Raw genomic sequence first — 16,185 nt, forward strand, 5'->3', positions numbered from 1 at the left:
TCATTAAGTTTGTATTGATTTATCAGCATAATCTATATCAGAGGTTGATAAACTACAACCCTTGAGCTGAAGGTGGCCCATGGTCTGTTTCTATACCTGTCTGTTGCTAAGAATTTATATTTTTCAAGGATTGTGTACAAATGAGCTAACTAAAAAGCAGAGTATGAGACAAAGACAGTTTGTGGTCCACAGGGTATGAACATTTACTATCTGGTTCTTTACAGAAAAGGTTTGCCAGTGCCTGATCTATGTGGTTTAATGGAAAGAGTTTGGAGATCTATAGGCTGGAATTGGCTGTGACTTTGAAAAAGCTACCTAATGTGCCTAAGGCTCTCTATAGTAGGAATGGTAGTGATACCACATATCCCTCCTCTGACCCAGCTGTTTCAGGACCACATGAGATAATGTATACCAAATCTGTATACCGAATCTGCCGGAAATACACATGTTGGTTAAAAAGATACAGATTCCATACACTTTGTTGTTGCTGTTCAGTCACTAAGTCGCGTTTCTTTGCAACCCTGTGACTACAGCCCGCCAGCTTTATGTAATAGTTTTAGCATCTAAGTATAAAAGAAGCAAACATGGTCTAGAAAAACAGTTCCAAAGCCAACTATTTGTTGTAAAAATAATAACAAAATAACCTTTGTTTTTGGAGAGCTTGATATGGGCCAGACTCTACAGTCAGAACTTTATTTACACCTTCTTCTTTTGCGAGGGTATCTTCTATTGCGAGGAGAAGGCAATGGCACCCCACTCCAGTACTCTTGCCTGGAAAATCCCATGGACAGAGGAGCCTGGTAGGCTGCAGTCCGTGGGGTCGCTAAGAGTCAGACATGACTGAGCAACTTCACTTTCCCTTTTCACTTTCATGCATTGGAGAAGGAAATGGCAACCCACTCCAGTGTTCTTGCCTGGAGAATCCTAGCGACGGGGGAGCCTGGTGGGCTGCCGTCTATGGGGTCGCACAGAGTCGGACACGACTGAAGCGACTTAGCACTTAGCGCTTCTATTGCGAGGGTATCCTCGCAATACCCTCCTATGGGGCAAATGCTGTTATCTCCCCTCCACACACTTTACAGATGAGAAAAATGAGGCCTAGAGAAGTTCAGTAATTTTCTCAAGGTCACACATCTAATCACGCCACTTCAGTTCAGTTCAGTTACTCAGTCGTGTCCAACTCTTTGCAATCCCATGAACCGCAGCATGCCAGGCCTTCTGTCCATCACCAATTCCCGGAGTTTACCCAAACTCATGTCCACTGAGTCGGTGATGACATCCAACCATCTCATCCTATGTCATCCCCTTCTTCTCCTGCCCTCAATCTTTCCCAGCATCAGGGTCTTTTCAAATGAGTCAGCTCTTCCCATCAGGTGGCCAAACTATTGAAGTTTCAGCTTCAGTCATGCCACTAGCAGAGAAAAAAATCTAATCATAGGGTGCTTGACTCTAGAGCCTGTACATTTAAGTCCTGCATATTTTCCATATCATAGAAATATGTATTGATTCAGGATAAGCCTGTCTGGATGGCAGAAGCCACAGTTAACTGTGAACATGGACATCAGATCTGAATATGTGTGACTTGTGTCCTATGCACAGCAGGATTAGGGTCTAATCAACAGACCTACAGAAAGAGAGGCGGACATGATGGGAGGAAAAGAAGTTTTGGATGAACTATGAGATGAGAAAGGCGTGACTATGAGATCAGACAGATTGATAATTGGAGGCAGGATGTGCTGGAGGAAAGAAAGTTTGCTGAGAACAGACGTGAGCAAAGACTTGGAGGCAACAAGAGAGAGAGAGACAGACAGAATGAATGGGAAATTCTGTGAATGGGACACCAGGGAGCATTGCCACAGGGGATGTCAAAGCTGCTGATGTCTTGATAATTATTTGTGAAACCGGGCTACTCAGGAAGGAGAGAAAGTAGAAAGGAAGCCAGAGAGACTGGGACAGAAAAACTGACAGATTTGAAGAAAGATGCTGGTCAGAATCTAAGGGCTAGAACCACAGCTCACAGTCCAAAGTGCAGTGAGATTCCAGAGAAGGAAAACTGCTGTCTCTTGGGTCAGATCAGATTAAGAACCAGACTTGCGTGCATCACTGGTTCACCTGGTTGTGTGCACCTGGCGGCAGGGAGCGGCTTTCCAGGTGGCACTAGTGGTAAAGAACCCACCTGCCAATGCAGGTAAACATAAGAGACTTGGGTTCGATCCTGGATTGGGAAGGTCCCTGGAGGAGGGCATGGCAACCCACTCCAGTATTCTTGCCTGGAGAATCCCATGGACAGAGGAGCCTGATGGGCAACAGTCCATGGGGTCACAAAGAATCGGACACCACTGAAGCAACTCAGCACACACGCATGTGGACCTGGGACTAGTCTTCCATTCCTAGCTTGTGCCACTCCAAGTCCACTCATCCCCACTGTGGACAAATGTCTTCACCCTCTGTTAAATGGTCTTTTGTATTTTAAGTAACAGTTGTACTCTCTCCTGGGTGGTCTCAGCGGTGCCTCTCTCTCACTGATTCTTAATCTTTGTGGACATCAGAATCACTGGTGGAGCATTTCCTTTCCTTTTTTATCTTGTAAGTAGATATACAGGCACTTGGTACAAAACTTAAAAGGTAAAAAATGCTCTGAAAAGCAAGTCTCCCGCTCGCCTCCGCTCCCAGTCACCCAATTCCCTTCCTGGAGACATCCTCTGTTCCAGCTTTCTGACCACCCAGTGTGGGCACAGACAGACTTAGATCGGACAAAGGGTAACTCTGCGCACTGTCCTGCTTCTTCCTTTTTTAACTTCACGATAAATTTTGGAGATAGTTCCAAATCAGTTCACACAGAACTTCCTCAGTCTTTTCCAAAAGATGCAGAGTGTTCATTGCAAGGACAGACCATGGATTTAAAAAAGCAGAAGCTTTTTGGGTGGGTGAATCATTTGCAGTCTTTGTTGTTACAAACCTTGCTGCATTGCCTATCTTCAGAGCCTCTTTGTTTTTACAAAATAAGTGCATCTCTCTATAGAGGAAATTCTTGGAAATGAAATTACTATGTCCAAGGACATTAGATTTAAAAATCCCAATAGTCATGGCCAAATCGTACAGATGACACTTCCCCTGGTAAAATATGAGAGGACCTATTTCCCTGTGGGACTTGGTGGTGGTGGTTTAGTCGCTCAGTCGTGTCTGACTCTTGCGACCCCATGGACTGTAGCCCGTCAGGCTCCTCTGTCCGTGGGATTCTCCAGGCAAGAATACCAGAGTGGGTTGCCATTTCCTTCTCCAACCTGCGGGACTTAGACAGAAACAAAAGGGAGCCCTGGCCTTACCTCAGAATCTCAAAGGGTGGGGCCTGGGCATCTGAATTGTGAGCCTCTTAGAAAGCGCTTTTGAGTCAGAAACTCTTCTGAGGTCCGTGGGTGGCCAGCCTCTCCCTTTCCCCAGCGATCTGAAACCATGAGCTAGACTTGTCTGTTGGCTGCCTCCCCAGCAGCCTCAGCCTCTCCCGGCTTTCCGAGCTCAGTGTCGTGCTGATGAGCTGAGACTGTCCAGAGCACGGCCACCAATGGGGTTCAACAGGCCCTAACTGGGAGGTCTTCTGTCCCCTTCGGGGTCAGAGACTTCTCTAGATCATGGCTAGAAAACGGCTTTTTTGCTTAAAGCCAATTTCCACCCTCTGAGCAAATCTGGAAAACTCAGCAGTGGCCACAGGACTGGAAAAGGTCAGTTTTCATCCCAACCCCAAAGAAAGGCAATGCCAAAGAATGCTCAAACTACCACACAATTGCACTCATCTCACACGCTAGTAAAGTAATGCTCAAAATTCTCCAAGCCAGGCTTCAGCAATATGTGAACCGTGAACTTCCAGATGTTCAAGCTGGTTTTAGAAAAGGCAGAGGAACCAGAGATCAAATTGCCAATATCCGCTGGATCATCGAAAAAGCAAGAGTTTCAGAAAAACATCTATTTCTGCTTTCTTGACTATGCCAAAGCCTTTGACTGTGTGGATCACAATAAACTGTGGAAAATTCTGAAAGAGATGGGAATACCAGACCATCTGACCTATCTCTTGAGAAACCTGTATGCAGGTCAGGAAGCAACAGTTAGAACTGGACATGGAACAACAGACTGGTTCCAAATAGGAAAAGGAGTATGTCAAGGCTGTATATTGTCACCCTGCTTATTTAACTTATATACAGAGTACATCATGAGAAACGCTGGGCTCGATGAAGCACAAGCTGGAATCAAGATTGCCGGGAGAAATATCAGTAACCTCAGATACGCAGATGACACCACCCTTATGGCAGAAAGTGAAGAAGTACTAAAGAGCCTCTTGATGAAAGTGAAAGAGGAGAGTGAAAAAGTTGGCTTAAAGCTCAACATTCAGAAAACTAACATCATGGCATCTGGTCCCATCACTTCATGGGAAATAGATGGGGAAACAGTGGAAACAGTGTCAGACTTTATTTTTTGGGGCTCCAAAATCACTGCAGATGGTGATTGCAGCCATGAAATTAAAAGACGCTTACTCCTTGGAAGGAAGGTTATGATCAACCTAGATAGCATATTTAAAAGCAGAGACATTACTTTGCCAACAAAAGTCTGTCTAATCAAGGCTATGGTTTTTCCAGTGGTCATATATGGATGTGAGAGTTGGACGGTGAAGAAAGCTGAGCGCCACAGAATTGATGCTTTTGAACTGTGGTGTTGGAGAAGACTCTTGAGAGTCCCTTGGACTGAAAGGAGATCCAATCAGTCCATCCTAAAGGAGATCAGTCCTGGGTGTTCATTGGAAGGTCTGAAGTTGAAGCTGAAACTCCAATACTTTGGCCACCTGATGCGAAGAGTTGACTAATTGGAAAAGACCCTAATGCTGGGTAGGATTGGGGGCAGGAGGAGAAGGGGACGACAGAGGATGAGATGGTTGGATGGCATCACTGACTCAATGGACATGGATTTGGGTAGACTCCGGGAGCTGCTGATGGACAGGGAGGCCTGGCATGCTGCAATTCATGGGGTCGCAAGGAGTCAGACACGACTGAGCGACTGAACTGAACTAAACTGAGGGAGATGGGAACACAGGCTGTGCCAGGGTTACAACCATCTGGACAGCGTATAGAAGAGGTCTGGAATAAAACAGGGGAAATAGAAATGTTAGGAGAGGTGGGGTACTGAGTTAATTTTTTTTAATGTCTAGTTATCTTTTTTATTACAATATTGACATTAAAGACCAAAAAATAAAACTGCCACTTCCGACCCAACCCACCTGATCTGCCCATGGCTCTCTGATGTGGCATTGTATTCTCTGTGACACCCTCAGGAGGGTGGCGGGGTTGTTCTATCAGTTCTGGCTGAGGTCTAGGGCCGAAGGGGCCCTTGTGGTGACAGCAGGCCTGTCCCCCCTGCTGCTGAGGATGTAGGAGGAGACCGGGTACTCCGTGTCTGAGCAGAGAGAGCAGACACCCCATCATGCTGTGGGGTAGGCTCACTGTTACTCTGCCAGCAAGGGTTCAGGTCAGTCCCGTCGTGAATGGGACCTCTTCAGGCCTGGCCTCAGGGCCTGACACTTAGTGGAGCTTAATATACATTTGAGAGGAAGAGGGAAGGGTACCCATATGGTCTAATTTCAAGAACTCTGAGGACTTGGCCCACCAAATCCTCCCGTCACCCTTCATGGACCTGACTTCCTCACAATCAGGGATCCTTCCAGCTACATGGATCTGTCTCCTCTCTAAAACGGGCACTGATCCTTCATTCATTCAACAAATAGTTATTGAGCACTTGCAAGGTACCAGGTATAATTCTAGATGATGGGAATACAGCTGTGAACAGAAGAATCGAAAATCACACCCTCATGAAGCTTACATCCGGCGGGGGAGAGGAGAGACAATACACAGGAATATTGTACTAGGTATTAGAATTGATAACGTCTCTTTTATAGTATATACAATGGTGACAACCACTGAGAGAAGGATAAAGCAGGAAAGGCAGACGGAGTGAGAGGAGCATGTAAAAATTTTAGAGGGTGACCAGGGAGCCCTCATGGAGAAAGTGAGAGCTGAGTAAAGACTTAAAATAAGAAAGAAAGAAAGCCATGCAGATGTGTAGGGGAAGAGTGTTCCAAGAAGAAGAAATGGCAAGTGCAAAGGCCCTCGATTTGTATTAGTTTGATTTCCTGTACTAGTCGTTTTCCTTCAGCTGGATTACAAACCACTTGAAGGTAGGAATAATGTTTTATGTTTCCAGAAATAATTTTATTTACCTTTTACTAGATACCCTCTTGGACCTCTTGAGTTATGTGTCACTTGTAGGTATCAACTGTAAAAGAATTTTAATTGATCTTATGCTTCAGAAGAGGGGGTTCACAGTACAGTGTCAGACATACAACAGGGTTCAGTAATCATTTGCTGTTTGAATATTTGTAGTGACAAATTTAAAACATCGGTGTTCACTGTGTTTGTTAAAAATTACTAATCCCGTAGTTTTCCTGAAAGGCTGTTCATTGCCATGCCAGGTTTATTCACTGTCATCCAAGGAACCACTTGTTCGTTTTCAGACCAGTTTCAATTCTAGAATTCCCTCCCTAGGACACAACTTCAGAATCCCAGTTATGTGACCACACTCAAGAGATGACCACACTTGTCACCCTTTTTATTAGCTTCCTCCAAGTCCTTGAAATCTCCTCAGCTGGAAGAGAATTTGCAACTTTTTAAATTTAATTTTATAATTTTTAGGGAAGCACTTCAGGGAGAATGTAAACAATTATACCTGAAGTGTAGAAAATGAAAATGAATCGCATACCAAGAAACAGCCGGCAGTATTTAGTTCTCTTGCTGGCTGGTTCTCTGGCAGCTTCTCCACCCTCCCCCCTGTCTCCCTCCCTGACCCCCATCATTCAGCTGTGGGTCCACAGATGCTTGCTGAAGATTATGTAACATGCAGCCAGTCCTTTGGAAAATACTTTTGCTTCCTGATCAGCTGAAGAGCATGTTGTATGGCATATCCAATTTCAGAGCTGTAGGAAAACTGTAAGAAAGAAAGGAAAACAATGGTGAACATTTTTAAATACTCAGTAGTTGAAATATGTGTGTTTGGGGTAGGTCTAATCAACTGATAGTAGTTGAAAGGTGTGTGTTTTTCCATGGTCTAATCAGTTTAGGTAATGAGGTCTCTTCTCTGCAGAGCCATGGGGCACGAAACACACCCAGACTAGACAGCAACCTAGAAAGCCCGCAGCAAGGAGGGAGGGAGGGCTGACAGGGATTTGCAGCCTGAGGGAATTTTCTCTTGTGAGAAAGTGGTACAAAGGTTGTTTGGGGCAGATGGGTAAGTTTGACACCAAGTGAGGGTCGGAGAAGTGTTAGCGGACATTCATTTGGCAGAGTGCAAGGAAAACTGGGGCTTTCCTGATGGGTCAAGTGGTAAAGGATCTGCCTGCAATGCAGGAGACTCAGGTTCAATCCCTGATCCAGGAAGATCCCCTTCAGCAGGAAATGGCAACCCACTCCAGTGCTTTTGCCCGAGAAATCCCATGGACAGAGGAGTCTGAGGGGCTACAGTCCACACAGTCGCAAAAGAGTCAGACACACTGAACACACGTGGCAAACTGACATCTCTTTTTATAGGCCAGGAAGAAAAATGTGGGAAACCACTGATCCCACTTCTGCTCTGTGGGGCAGCGTTTTAAAATGCATGTGACTTCCCTAGTGGTCCAGGGGCTAAGACTCCAGGCTCCCAGTGCAAGCGGCCCAGGTTCAAACCTTGGTCCTGGTCAGGCAACTAGACCCCACATGCCACAGCTAAGACCTAATGGCAGCCAAATAAATAAAGATATTTTCTAAAGTATGTTGCTTAAAATGCATGCTGTCATGTTGCCATTGGGTCAAGAGAAGGGGAATTCCTATTTTTCCAACTTGTCTTAGAGCAGTAACTGATGGGCATTGTGCCTCGGGGCACAGTAAGCCCTCAGTGAGCGTTTGTGGTTGAAATTCTACATGGATGAAAGAGGAATTTAAAGATCCAGCCACCAGCACCACTCCTTTTCTCTGTATGGCATTTGAGGCATGTTATGTATGAGGCCTTCAGAGAACAGACCGCTGGGGTCTTTTCTTGTGACTCGTTCACTCCCACTGTCCCTGCTCTGGCTCCCCATCCTCACTTCAGAGACACCTTTTCCCCTGACCTGTCTCCTTCCTTCCCCTGGAGCCTAAGTATTCTGGGGCATCATTTCAACCAATCTAATGATAAGGGGAAGCCAATTTTCTTTCCCATTCTGTCATGTTGGTTGAGAGTTCTATTTCTATGGGTAAAACAGTATTCCCTGGGCTGTGGGCTGACTGCTGTGGGCTAAAGGCTAGTTTATTGAGCCTTGTTCATGGAGCTGCTACATCACAGGCCAGATGGTCGTGCAGGCATCATGCAAGAGGGAATTAAGTCCTCCAAATAACCTATAGCTGTAATTGGAAAATGTCACTGTGACCTTTTTTCCAGCGCTTTTTAAACTCAGGCTTTAAAATTCTTTTTTTATTTTATTTTTTTAATTAGGCAATAGGTCACATGGAGCAATAGTTTAAAAGTTCAGAAGGTGAAATTTCTCCCTCATCCTCCTCTCCCTCAGCTTAGCCCCATTCTCAAAGGTAACCAATGCACCAATGTCTTGTGTGTCCTCCATATACATTTTATACGTGTGCAAGATGTGCACGCACACACACACATACTCACACATTCCCTTCTCCTAACTTTTTCCCACAAAATAGCAGCACCATTCACACATTGGTCTGCACCTTGCTTTTTTTTTTTTCTTATCACTTAACTGTATATTTTGGAGGTCATTCCACATCTGTTAATGATGTTTCTTTCATCATGGATTCCAAACACACACGAAGCAATCCACGTTCTGATCATTTCTCTTTCCTCGGAAATTCACCATTGCTTTTCATCTGTGTCTTCCCCTTGCTGCTGTATGACTTCTACCACACGATGATCCAGTCACATTCTTTGAACAGCCTTCCAGAAAAAATTATCTTAATAAGTCTTAGTGCCTTTCCCTGGAGGATAAGCGAATGATTTTACGTGACTGGGGGCTCCGCCAGCATATTGGTGTCACACTACTATTAATTTAAACCACATCTTGAATGGGGTCCCTTAAGGTCATGAAGTGGGGACTCCAAGAACTGACCTGACTCGAGGTTGTGGCATGTTTTCTTTTGTTCCAGACACTAGAATGAACCGAAGCATTCCTGTGGAGGTGGATGAATCAGAACCATACCCAAGTCAGTTGCTGAAACCCCTCTCAGAATATTCCCTGGCAGAGGAGTCAGAACTGCCTGCTCCAGATGCAAGGAACACGGCACCTAACAACTTGTCTGCATCCCCAACTGCTCAGTCTTCGTCCAGAGACTTTCCTCAGGCTCACCCACCCCTGCAACTATCAAATCTCCAGCATCCTGTGTCCCCGAGGGTCACCTGCCTGCGCACTAAAGTCTTAGCAGAGGGTGAAGACAGCTTGTGGAGGAGACACCTGGACCCCAGCAAAGACTTGTCCTCAGGCTCCTCTGCAGTCGGGGAGCCCGAGACTCAGTCTGTGGCTGGAGCCCTCCCCCAGGAGCATCAGTTTTCCCTTACGGAAAAACGTAATCAGTGGCTGGGATCTTGGCTTTCAGCAACTTCTCCTGACACTGGCCATGACTCTGACAAATCCGACCAAAGTGTACCTAATGCCTCAGCAGACCCCCAAAGTGGTAGCCCAGAGATGGTGCCCCGGCCCCATAGGAGCCGAGCAGCCCCAGACCCACCTACAATAGACACAGGATATGATTCACAGCCGCAGGACGTCCTGGGCATCAGGCAACTGGAAAGGCCCCTACCCCTCACCTCCGTGTGTTACCTCCAGGACCTCCCCAGACCTCTCAGATCCAGGGAGTTCCATCAGTGTGAACCTCAGAGATACCCAGCGTGTGCACAGATGCTGCCCCCCGAGCCCTCCGTGCAAGCTCATTGGAACTATCACTACTATTGTCCTGGAGACCCCGACCACCAGGTGCCATGTAAGTGAGTTATCCTCCTCTGGATGTTGTGGACTGGGTAACTGAGTAAACGGGAATCTCGCGTCAGTGTCTCGCATCGCTAGACCAGCACGGGCAGGTCAGAAGGCAGGGAGGGCATTCTGCTTCCTATGGGGCCCTCCATGTGTGTTTGGATTTGCCAGGGGCTGTAGAAGAATGCTTTATCTTGGCCCAGAGCCCATCCCACTTGAAACCTGCCTCTCTAGGAAATGTTAAGAAAAAAACAGACTGCTCTCTAGGGTAACTGAAGTGAAGCTTACCTAGAGGCAGGGAGCCATCCCAAATGACTTCTAGAAAATTTTGTTGTCCAAATTCTTGGGCATTCTTTACATGCTTGTTCTCCACCTTAGATTTTTCAGAAAAAGAGGCCTTCAGTCAAAAAAAATCAGAAGGTGCCTAGAATGTCCTTGAGACTTCAAATTCATGGCATTACATGAAGGTCCCATCATTCCTGTATTTCTGTTGCTTAAAGCCCTTTGGAGGTTGAACCATCCACACCTACCCTATGATCTAGCCACGCTCAAGGACTGGCAGCCCCCTAACATGTCGAGCTATTTCATAGACTCCTGCATTGTCCACATTCTTCTCTCTACCTAGGATTTTTCCCCTTCTTGTATACATTTGGACCAGTTCTATACCTTTTAACTGTTTCCTCAAGTTCTAATGGGTATACTGTAAAGTTTGCCCTTCCTCATTCACTGAAGGGTAGTGTATTTAGTGTATGCAGCCATCACTACATACATCTTTTAAGACTTAGCTCAGGTGTCCCTCTGACAGCCTCCCCAGATCACTCCCTTCTTCAGGCTCTCTGTTTCCTTATGCTCTGCCTGTTGGCATACCTAATGCCAGTATGGCATCTACTTTGGGCCTTTTTTACTTCTCTTGTCAGACTGTAAGCTTTCGCACATCAGCAAATTATGTATTTTCAATCCATAATTCCCCAGCATTTAGCACAGTGACCAATATATACGAGACTCTCAACAAATTATGTCCAATGAACGAATAAAATGCGTCAGTACAGTAAGCATCTCTGAAAGCGATAAACTCTTAGACTGAGGTAAAAGGCCCATTACAGTTCTTGATGTCAAGTCTCCATGAGGCTGCTGGAAAATAGCAATAGGGCTTTACAGATGAAACCCTGGCTGGGAGGCTGGGAGATGCAATATTTTTCTTAGCAAATAAACACCGTATCAAAAACAGTTTGAAGAATCTGACCAAATCTGATGCCTAGCATTAAAATAAATTATGGAAATAATCACAAATCCTATAATCAGTCACAATTTATTTATTTGTACATGTACATTTAATATAAAACTTCCTAAAGCAAATTCAGCAACAGGGTAATTCATAGTTTAAAAAAAGAAAATGTGAGGTAAAGGAATTTAACTTAGACGATGCCAGAAAGAAAACAGGGAAGAATGAATGTGAGTTAAGAGTGAGGCTAAGAGATGAGGCAGCAGCAGGGCTTTGGGAGAAAGAGCCCCTGAGATCTACAACTGGGACTCTGGTGTTGGCATTGGTTGCTGGGCGGTCAGCTGACTGTGAAGCAAGAACACCACTGATGTTCTGAGTGCCCAGGAACAGGGTGAGTGTGCTGGTAAAGTTCCTTAAGCATAAATCACTGAACCTTGGCAGGGTCAGGATTTGCATTTTTTTCTCAATGATTTTCAGGTTAAAAAGGAATCCCACAATACTTTTTTTTTTTTAAGATTCTACTCCCTGCATTTAAAGATAATTTTTCTGATCATCATAATAATATTTATTCACTTTCAAAACTCAAATATGCCCCAAAGCCTAATTCATGTTTCTATCACCCAAATATAATTCCTTATTGGGGTTTGACATATTTACTGGGTTTTTTTGCATGTATATATTTAATATGATATTAAAATAACTTCAGTATAATTTTTTAGCATTGTTTCAAAATGTTGAATAGTATTTCATCAGATGGATCTGTCAAGTTATTTTTAAGCTATTTTCTGTTGTTAGATATTTTAGTTTCCCATTTCTGATCCAATCAGCAATGATACGATACATCACGTACCTACGTTTTTATCTGCATTTCTGGTTAATACCTTAGATTAACGTGTGTAAGTGTGAATACTTCATCAAGGGCTTTGTGATACTAAGTCCCAAGCAGTTGCCTTAAACCACTAACAAGAGAAAGCCTCACTGTGATAGAGAAAGCATGGACTATTATCATTTGAGGGTCCCAGGAAGGTCTTCCCACTTGAAGATGATTTTCCTGTTGAACCCTGAAATGTCATCATTAGCAATCTAGTCCTTGGAGGTAAGCATTGCCCTCCCTGGGCAGGCTCTGTTAAAATGCAAACTCTCCCAGTGTTCCTGCTGGGAACGCTCTTAGTCTCTAACACCTGCTTTCTTTATTTGATTGCCTTCCCTTGTTCTCCGTATTATTTCCTTCTATTGACTTGGGGAGGAAGGGAGGGCCCTAGGATCCTGGGAGTGAAGACAAGCGATGAAAGGCAGAGAGGAGAAAACTGGGACAGGAGAAAGGACTAATTCATGGACGGAGTATAAACAGCCAATAAGTGTATGAAACCAAGCTTCACATTACTGAATTTAAGAAATGCAAAATTTTTAAATATATATTTTTCCTAATTAGATACACAAAAATAAAAAGTCTGGGACAATATCTAGTGTTAGTGGGGTTATGGGAAAATGAACGTTCCCATCTACTCTTTTTTTTTTTAATATATTTTGTGATTTTATCTATTTACTTTTGGCTGTGCTGGGTCTTCATTGCTATGCTAGGGCTTTTCTCTAGTTGCAGTAAGCAGGGGCTACTCTCTAGTTGTGCATGGGCTTCTCATTGCAGTGGCTTCTCTTGTTGTGGAGCACAGGTTCTAGGGCACTCAGGCTTCAGTAGTTGCAGCTCCCAGACTCTAACAGGCTCAATAGTTGTGGCTCACAGTCTTCGTTACTCTGCGGCATGTGGGATTTCCCAGATCTGGGATCGAACCCGTGTCTCCTGCATTAGCAGGCAGATTCTTTACTGAGCCACCAGGGAAGCCCCCATCTACCCTTGATAGGAGTATAAATTGGTACAGTCTTCCAGGAGGCAATTTCACTATCAAAATTTTAAACGTGTCCTATTTGGTCTAGCATCTCACTTGTAAGAATCTACTCTATAGACACATTCAACTAGCATGTAAAAATACATGAATGAGGACATTTATTAAAGCATTGTTGCATTAGAGTAAGAATAAAAAATCTAAAATGCCTATCAATAAGGGGAAATTATTGTAAATAATCATAAATAATTATAAAATTATGTTATAAAGGATATAAATTATTGTAAATAAGTTGTGATTTATTTATACAATAGAGTATTAGGCCTGTTACTACACTTTGACATAAAAAAGATTAAAGGAGAAGCATGCTATGTGGATCCCATACATGCTATTTTTTTAGCTATATATGTTTAAAAACGGCATTAAAAAGACTGGAAGATGGCCACAACCATTAACAGTGATCGTGACGGGGAGGGGAATAAGGAATTAGGAGAGACAGGGAGATTTTTCTTCTCTCTATACTTTTGCTAAATTAGTTATAGCAAACAGGCATTACTTTTATAACGTAAAAAATAAGTAAAAGTTGAAAAAAGTAAAAGGAAATGAGAACATGTGGGCTCACCCTAAATGACCCCGCATGTGCCTTGGCCCTGGCCTCCAGGGGCCTCTAATTACAGGGAAGAGGGTCAGGGTTGGGCTGGTTTTGTCTGGGAAAACCAGTGCTTATATTTTGTCCTCAGGGCACTGCAAACCCAGAATATTTCTGAAGCCTCCGATAGCAATGGCTCCCAAGAAGGTTGCTATGAGGATTAAATGAGATAATGTATTAAAGACACTAGGAAAGTGGCTGGCTTGTAGTAAGCTCTCAATAACTAGCAGCTCCTAGTTATTATTGCTATTATTTAAATAGATCCTGCAGCCCAGCCCTGTAGAGTGCCCCTCTGCTTCTAGATCCCTCTCCCTGGCACAGATTTTAAGCATTCAAAGCAGGTATACAAATGCTCAGTTTTGTGTCAGGGCTATCACTGCACTTAACTGCCAACAAAACCGCTTCAAAAGAGCTGTTCACCTAAGTGATGCTCTTGCAGTTGGAAACCATGGCTACGTGATTCTGCTTGGCTTTAGAAGAGCATTACTTCCTCATCTGTTAGTGAAATATAAATAAACGCTCATCATGCAAATGGCACAGCTTAGCCCCTGCAAGTTAAAGCACAAATGGTTACTAGTCACTCCTTTCATGTAAAAAAAAAAGTTATCAAAGCAGGTGAAAACAAAAAGTGGAAAAGTCTATTTCTTTCCTTCCCCGTCATCCCCCAGAGAAGTCAGCCTCTTACTGCCTCAAAATCCTTCCTCTGAAGGTCACCAGAATGGAGGTCATGGCTCTGCAATCAAATAAAACCCTTGACGCAAATAAATTGGAAAAAAAAAGAATGTATTTAATCTAAAGTGCTCTTATCTTACTGTAAAATTCTTGCTTTCTATACCAAAGAGACTGAATAAAATAAACCCGTGGACACATGCCCACTATTGCTCATATAGACCCCCAAACATGATTATTTGTGTGCTAGAATGCATGCACAGTTAAAAGTAAGGAAAAAACAAAGCAGATGGAAGAGATGATAAAGAAAGGCAGTCCCTTTCAGGAACTACAGCTGTTTACAGCTGGGGGAGTTCCTGTAACAGTTTATGTTGGCCATCTTGTCTTCCTGGATAAACTGATTGTGTTATATCATCATGTTTTTTTTGACAACTTAAAAATCACATTTTATTTTCTCCCTCATAAATTCTTTTAATATCATTCTTAATAAGGAAGAAAAATGTTGAATGTTTTGACTGATAAGTGGAAAATCTCGTTTAGGATTTGGTTTACAAATTCCAAGTGGTCAAAGCCCAGTAACACGAAGACCATGTGTAATTCAAGCCAAGAGGATCATAAGGTTGACGAGTAACACACAGTTCTGGGCACCCATGCATGATTGTGCAAGATTTGTATTTTTGTTCTGTGATGAACACTGCGTCAGAATCTAGGAGTTACTCTGCTAACAAATCACTTGTCTATCACATCCCCCACCATCTTCTAGTCTCCCTCTTCTACAGAATACACTCTCTTGATGTACAAGTGTTGATGTACAAGCACAAGTCTCTGGGGGAGATATCTTGGGGAGTGGTTCTTAAGTCTACCGTGTAGGTGGCTGATGGCTTGCATGTCTCCTACTCATACACTAACGAGTGTGGGTTTATGTTTCGAAACAGACATCCACAGACAAACAGATTTTGTCTTTCTCTCCTGATTTATTTTGAGCTGCTCAGGAGAACTAGAGCCTATTTATCTCTAGTCATTGCATGCCTAGCCATAGAAGTTCAGTAATATTTGTTGAATGAATGAAAAGAAATCTGTTCCCTACTTCCTAGAAAAAGAAGTGATTCCCTAATTATGAGTAGAGGCTTTGTGATTTCAAGCCTATGAAAGGCCATCTCTTTACTTGTCTTATGGGAGGGCAGAGGAAAGAAAGGAGGTCACTGGGATTTGGAAACAGACCTGCTCATTTGTTCATCAACTTATCCAAATATTTGCCCAGTTCTATGCTAGGCACTGAGTGTACAGTAGTGAATACAACACCCTGTCCTTGTGGAGTTCAGAGACTACTGGAGATAAGTCTACTGATAAGTAGAAATCAGCAAACAAAATAACAAAGAGACGGGTTATAAAGAAAATAGCCAGGTGTTAGAGCAAGCATTAACAGCACGGTGAGAGGAGGCCTCTTTGAGGAGGACACATCTGAGCTGAAATCTAAAGGATGAGAAGGTCCAGGAAACAAGGACTTTAGTCTTGTTAATGTACTGAAAGCCAGTGAGTAGAGATAGAGCAGAGTGAGCAGTGAGAGAATGATATCCTAGAAAATGAAGGAGGCAAGAACAGTGATATGGAATTTGGATTTTTTACTCAGTTTAACTTCATCTTCAGGAAAGCAAAAAATTGAACTCTATAATCTTGAATAAGGAACTCAGAACAGTACTTGGCATGTAACAAGTACTCAGTAAATATTAGCCATTATTATATATACCATACCCAACTAAACTAGCAAGCC

General features: G+C 43.5%; 1 protein-coding gene and 1 long non-coding RNA gene across 5 annotated transcripts in view; one reads left to right on the plus strand and one right to left on the minus strand.

Annotated features, from left to right (window-relative positions):
• Positions 1-16,185, plus strand: part of TRAF3IP2 (TRAF3 interacting protein 2) — a 46,244-nt gene that overhangs the window by 5,051 nt on the left and 25,008 nt on the right. For 3 of the 4 annotated variants that reach the window (XM_081530578.1, XM_081530579.1, XM_081530580.1), the window contains exon 2: positions 9,213-10,043. The exons of the other annotated variant lie outside the window; for it this stretch is intronic. In XM_081530578.1, coding sequence (XP_081386704.1) covers positions 9,221-10,043 — 823 coding nt within the window. In that variant the 5' untranslated portion in view covers positions 9,213-9,220. The remainder of the gene's footprint in view (positions 1-9,212; positions 10,044-16,185) is intronic. 4 annotated transcript variants of the gene reach the window in all.
• Positions 5,912-16,185, minus strand: part of LOC145521719 (uncharacterized) — a 31,714-nt gene continuing 21,440 nt past the window's right edge. Inside the window, exons 2-3 of the long non-coding RNA XR_014065625.1 lie at positions 8,811-9,003; positions 5,912-7,023 (exon numbers count right to left, since the gene is read on the minus strand). This is a non-coding gene — a long non-coding RNA (uncharacterized LOC145521719). The remainder of the gene's footprint in view (positions 7,024-8,810; positions 9,004-16,185) is intronic.

This window comes from Giraffa tippelskirchi, chromosome 9 (assembly GCF_054371585.1).
Source record: "Giraffa tippelskirchi isolate mGirTip1 chromosome 9, T2T-mGirTip1v1.2.pri, whole genome shotgun sequence".
NCBI classification, from domain to species: domain Eukaryota; kingdom Metazoa; phylum Chordata; class Mammalia; order Artiodactyla; family Giraffidae; genus Giraffa; species Giraffa tippelskirchi.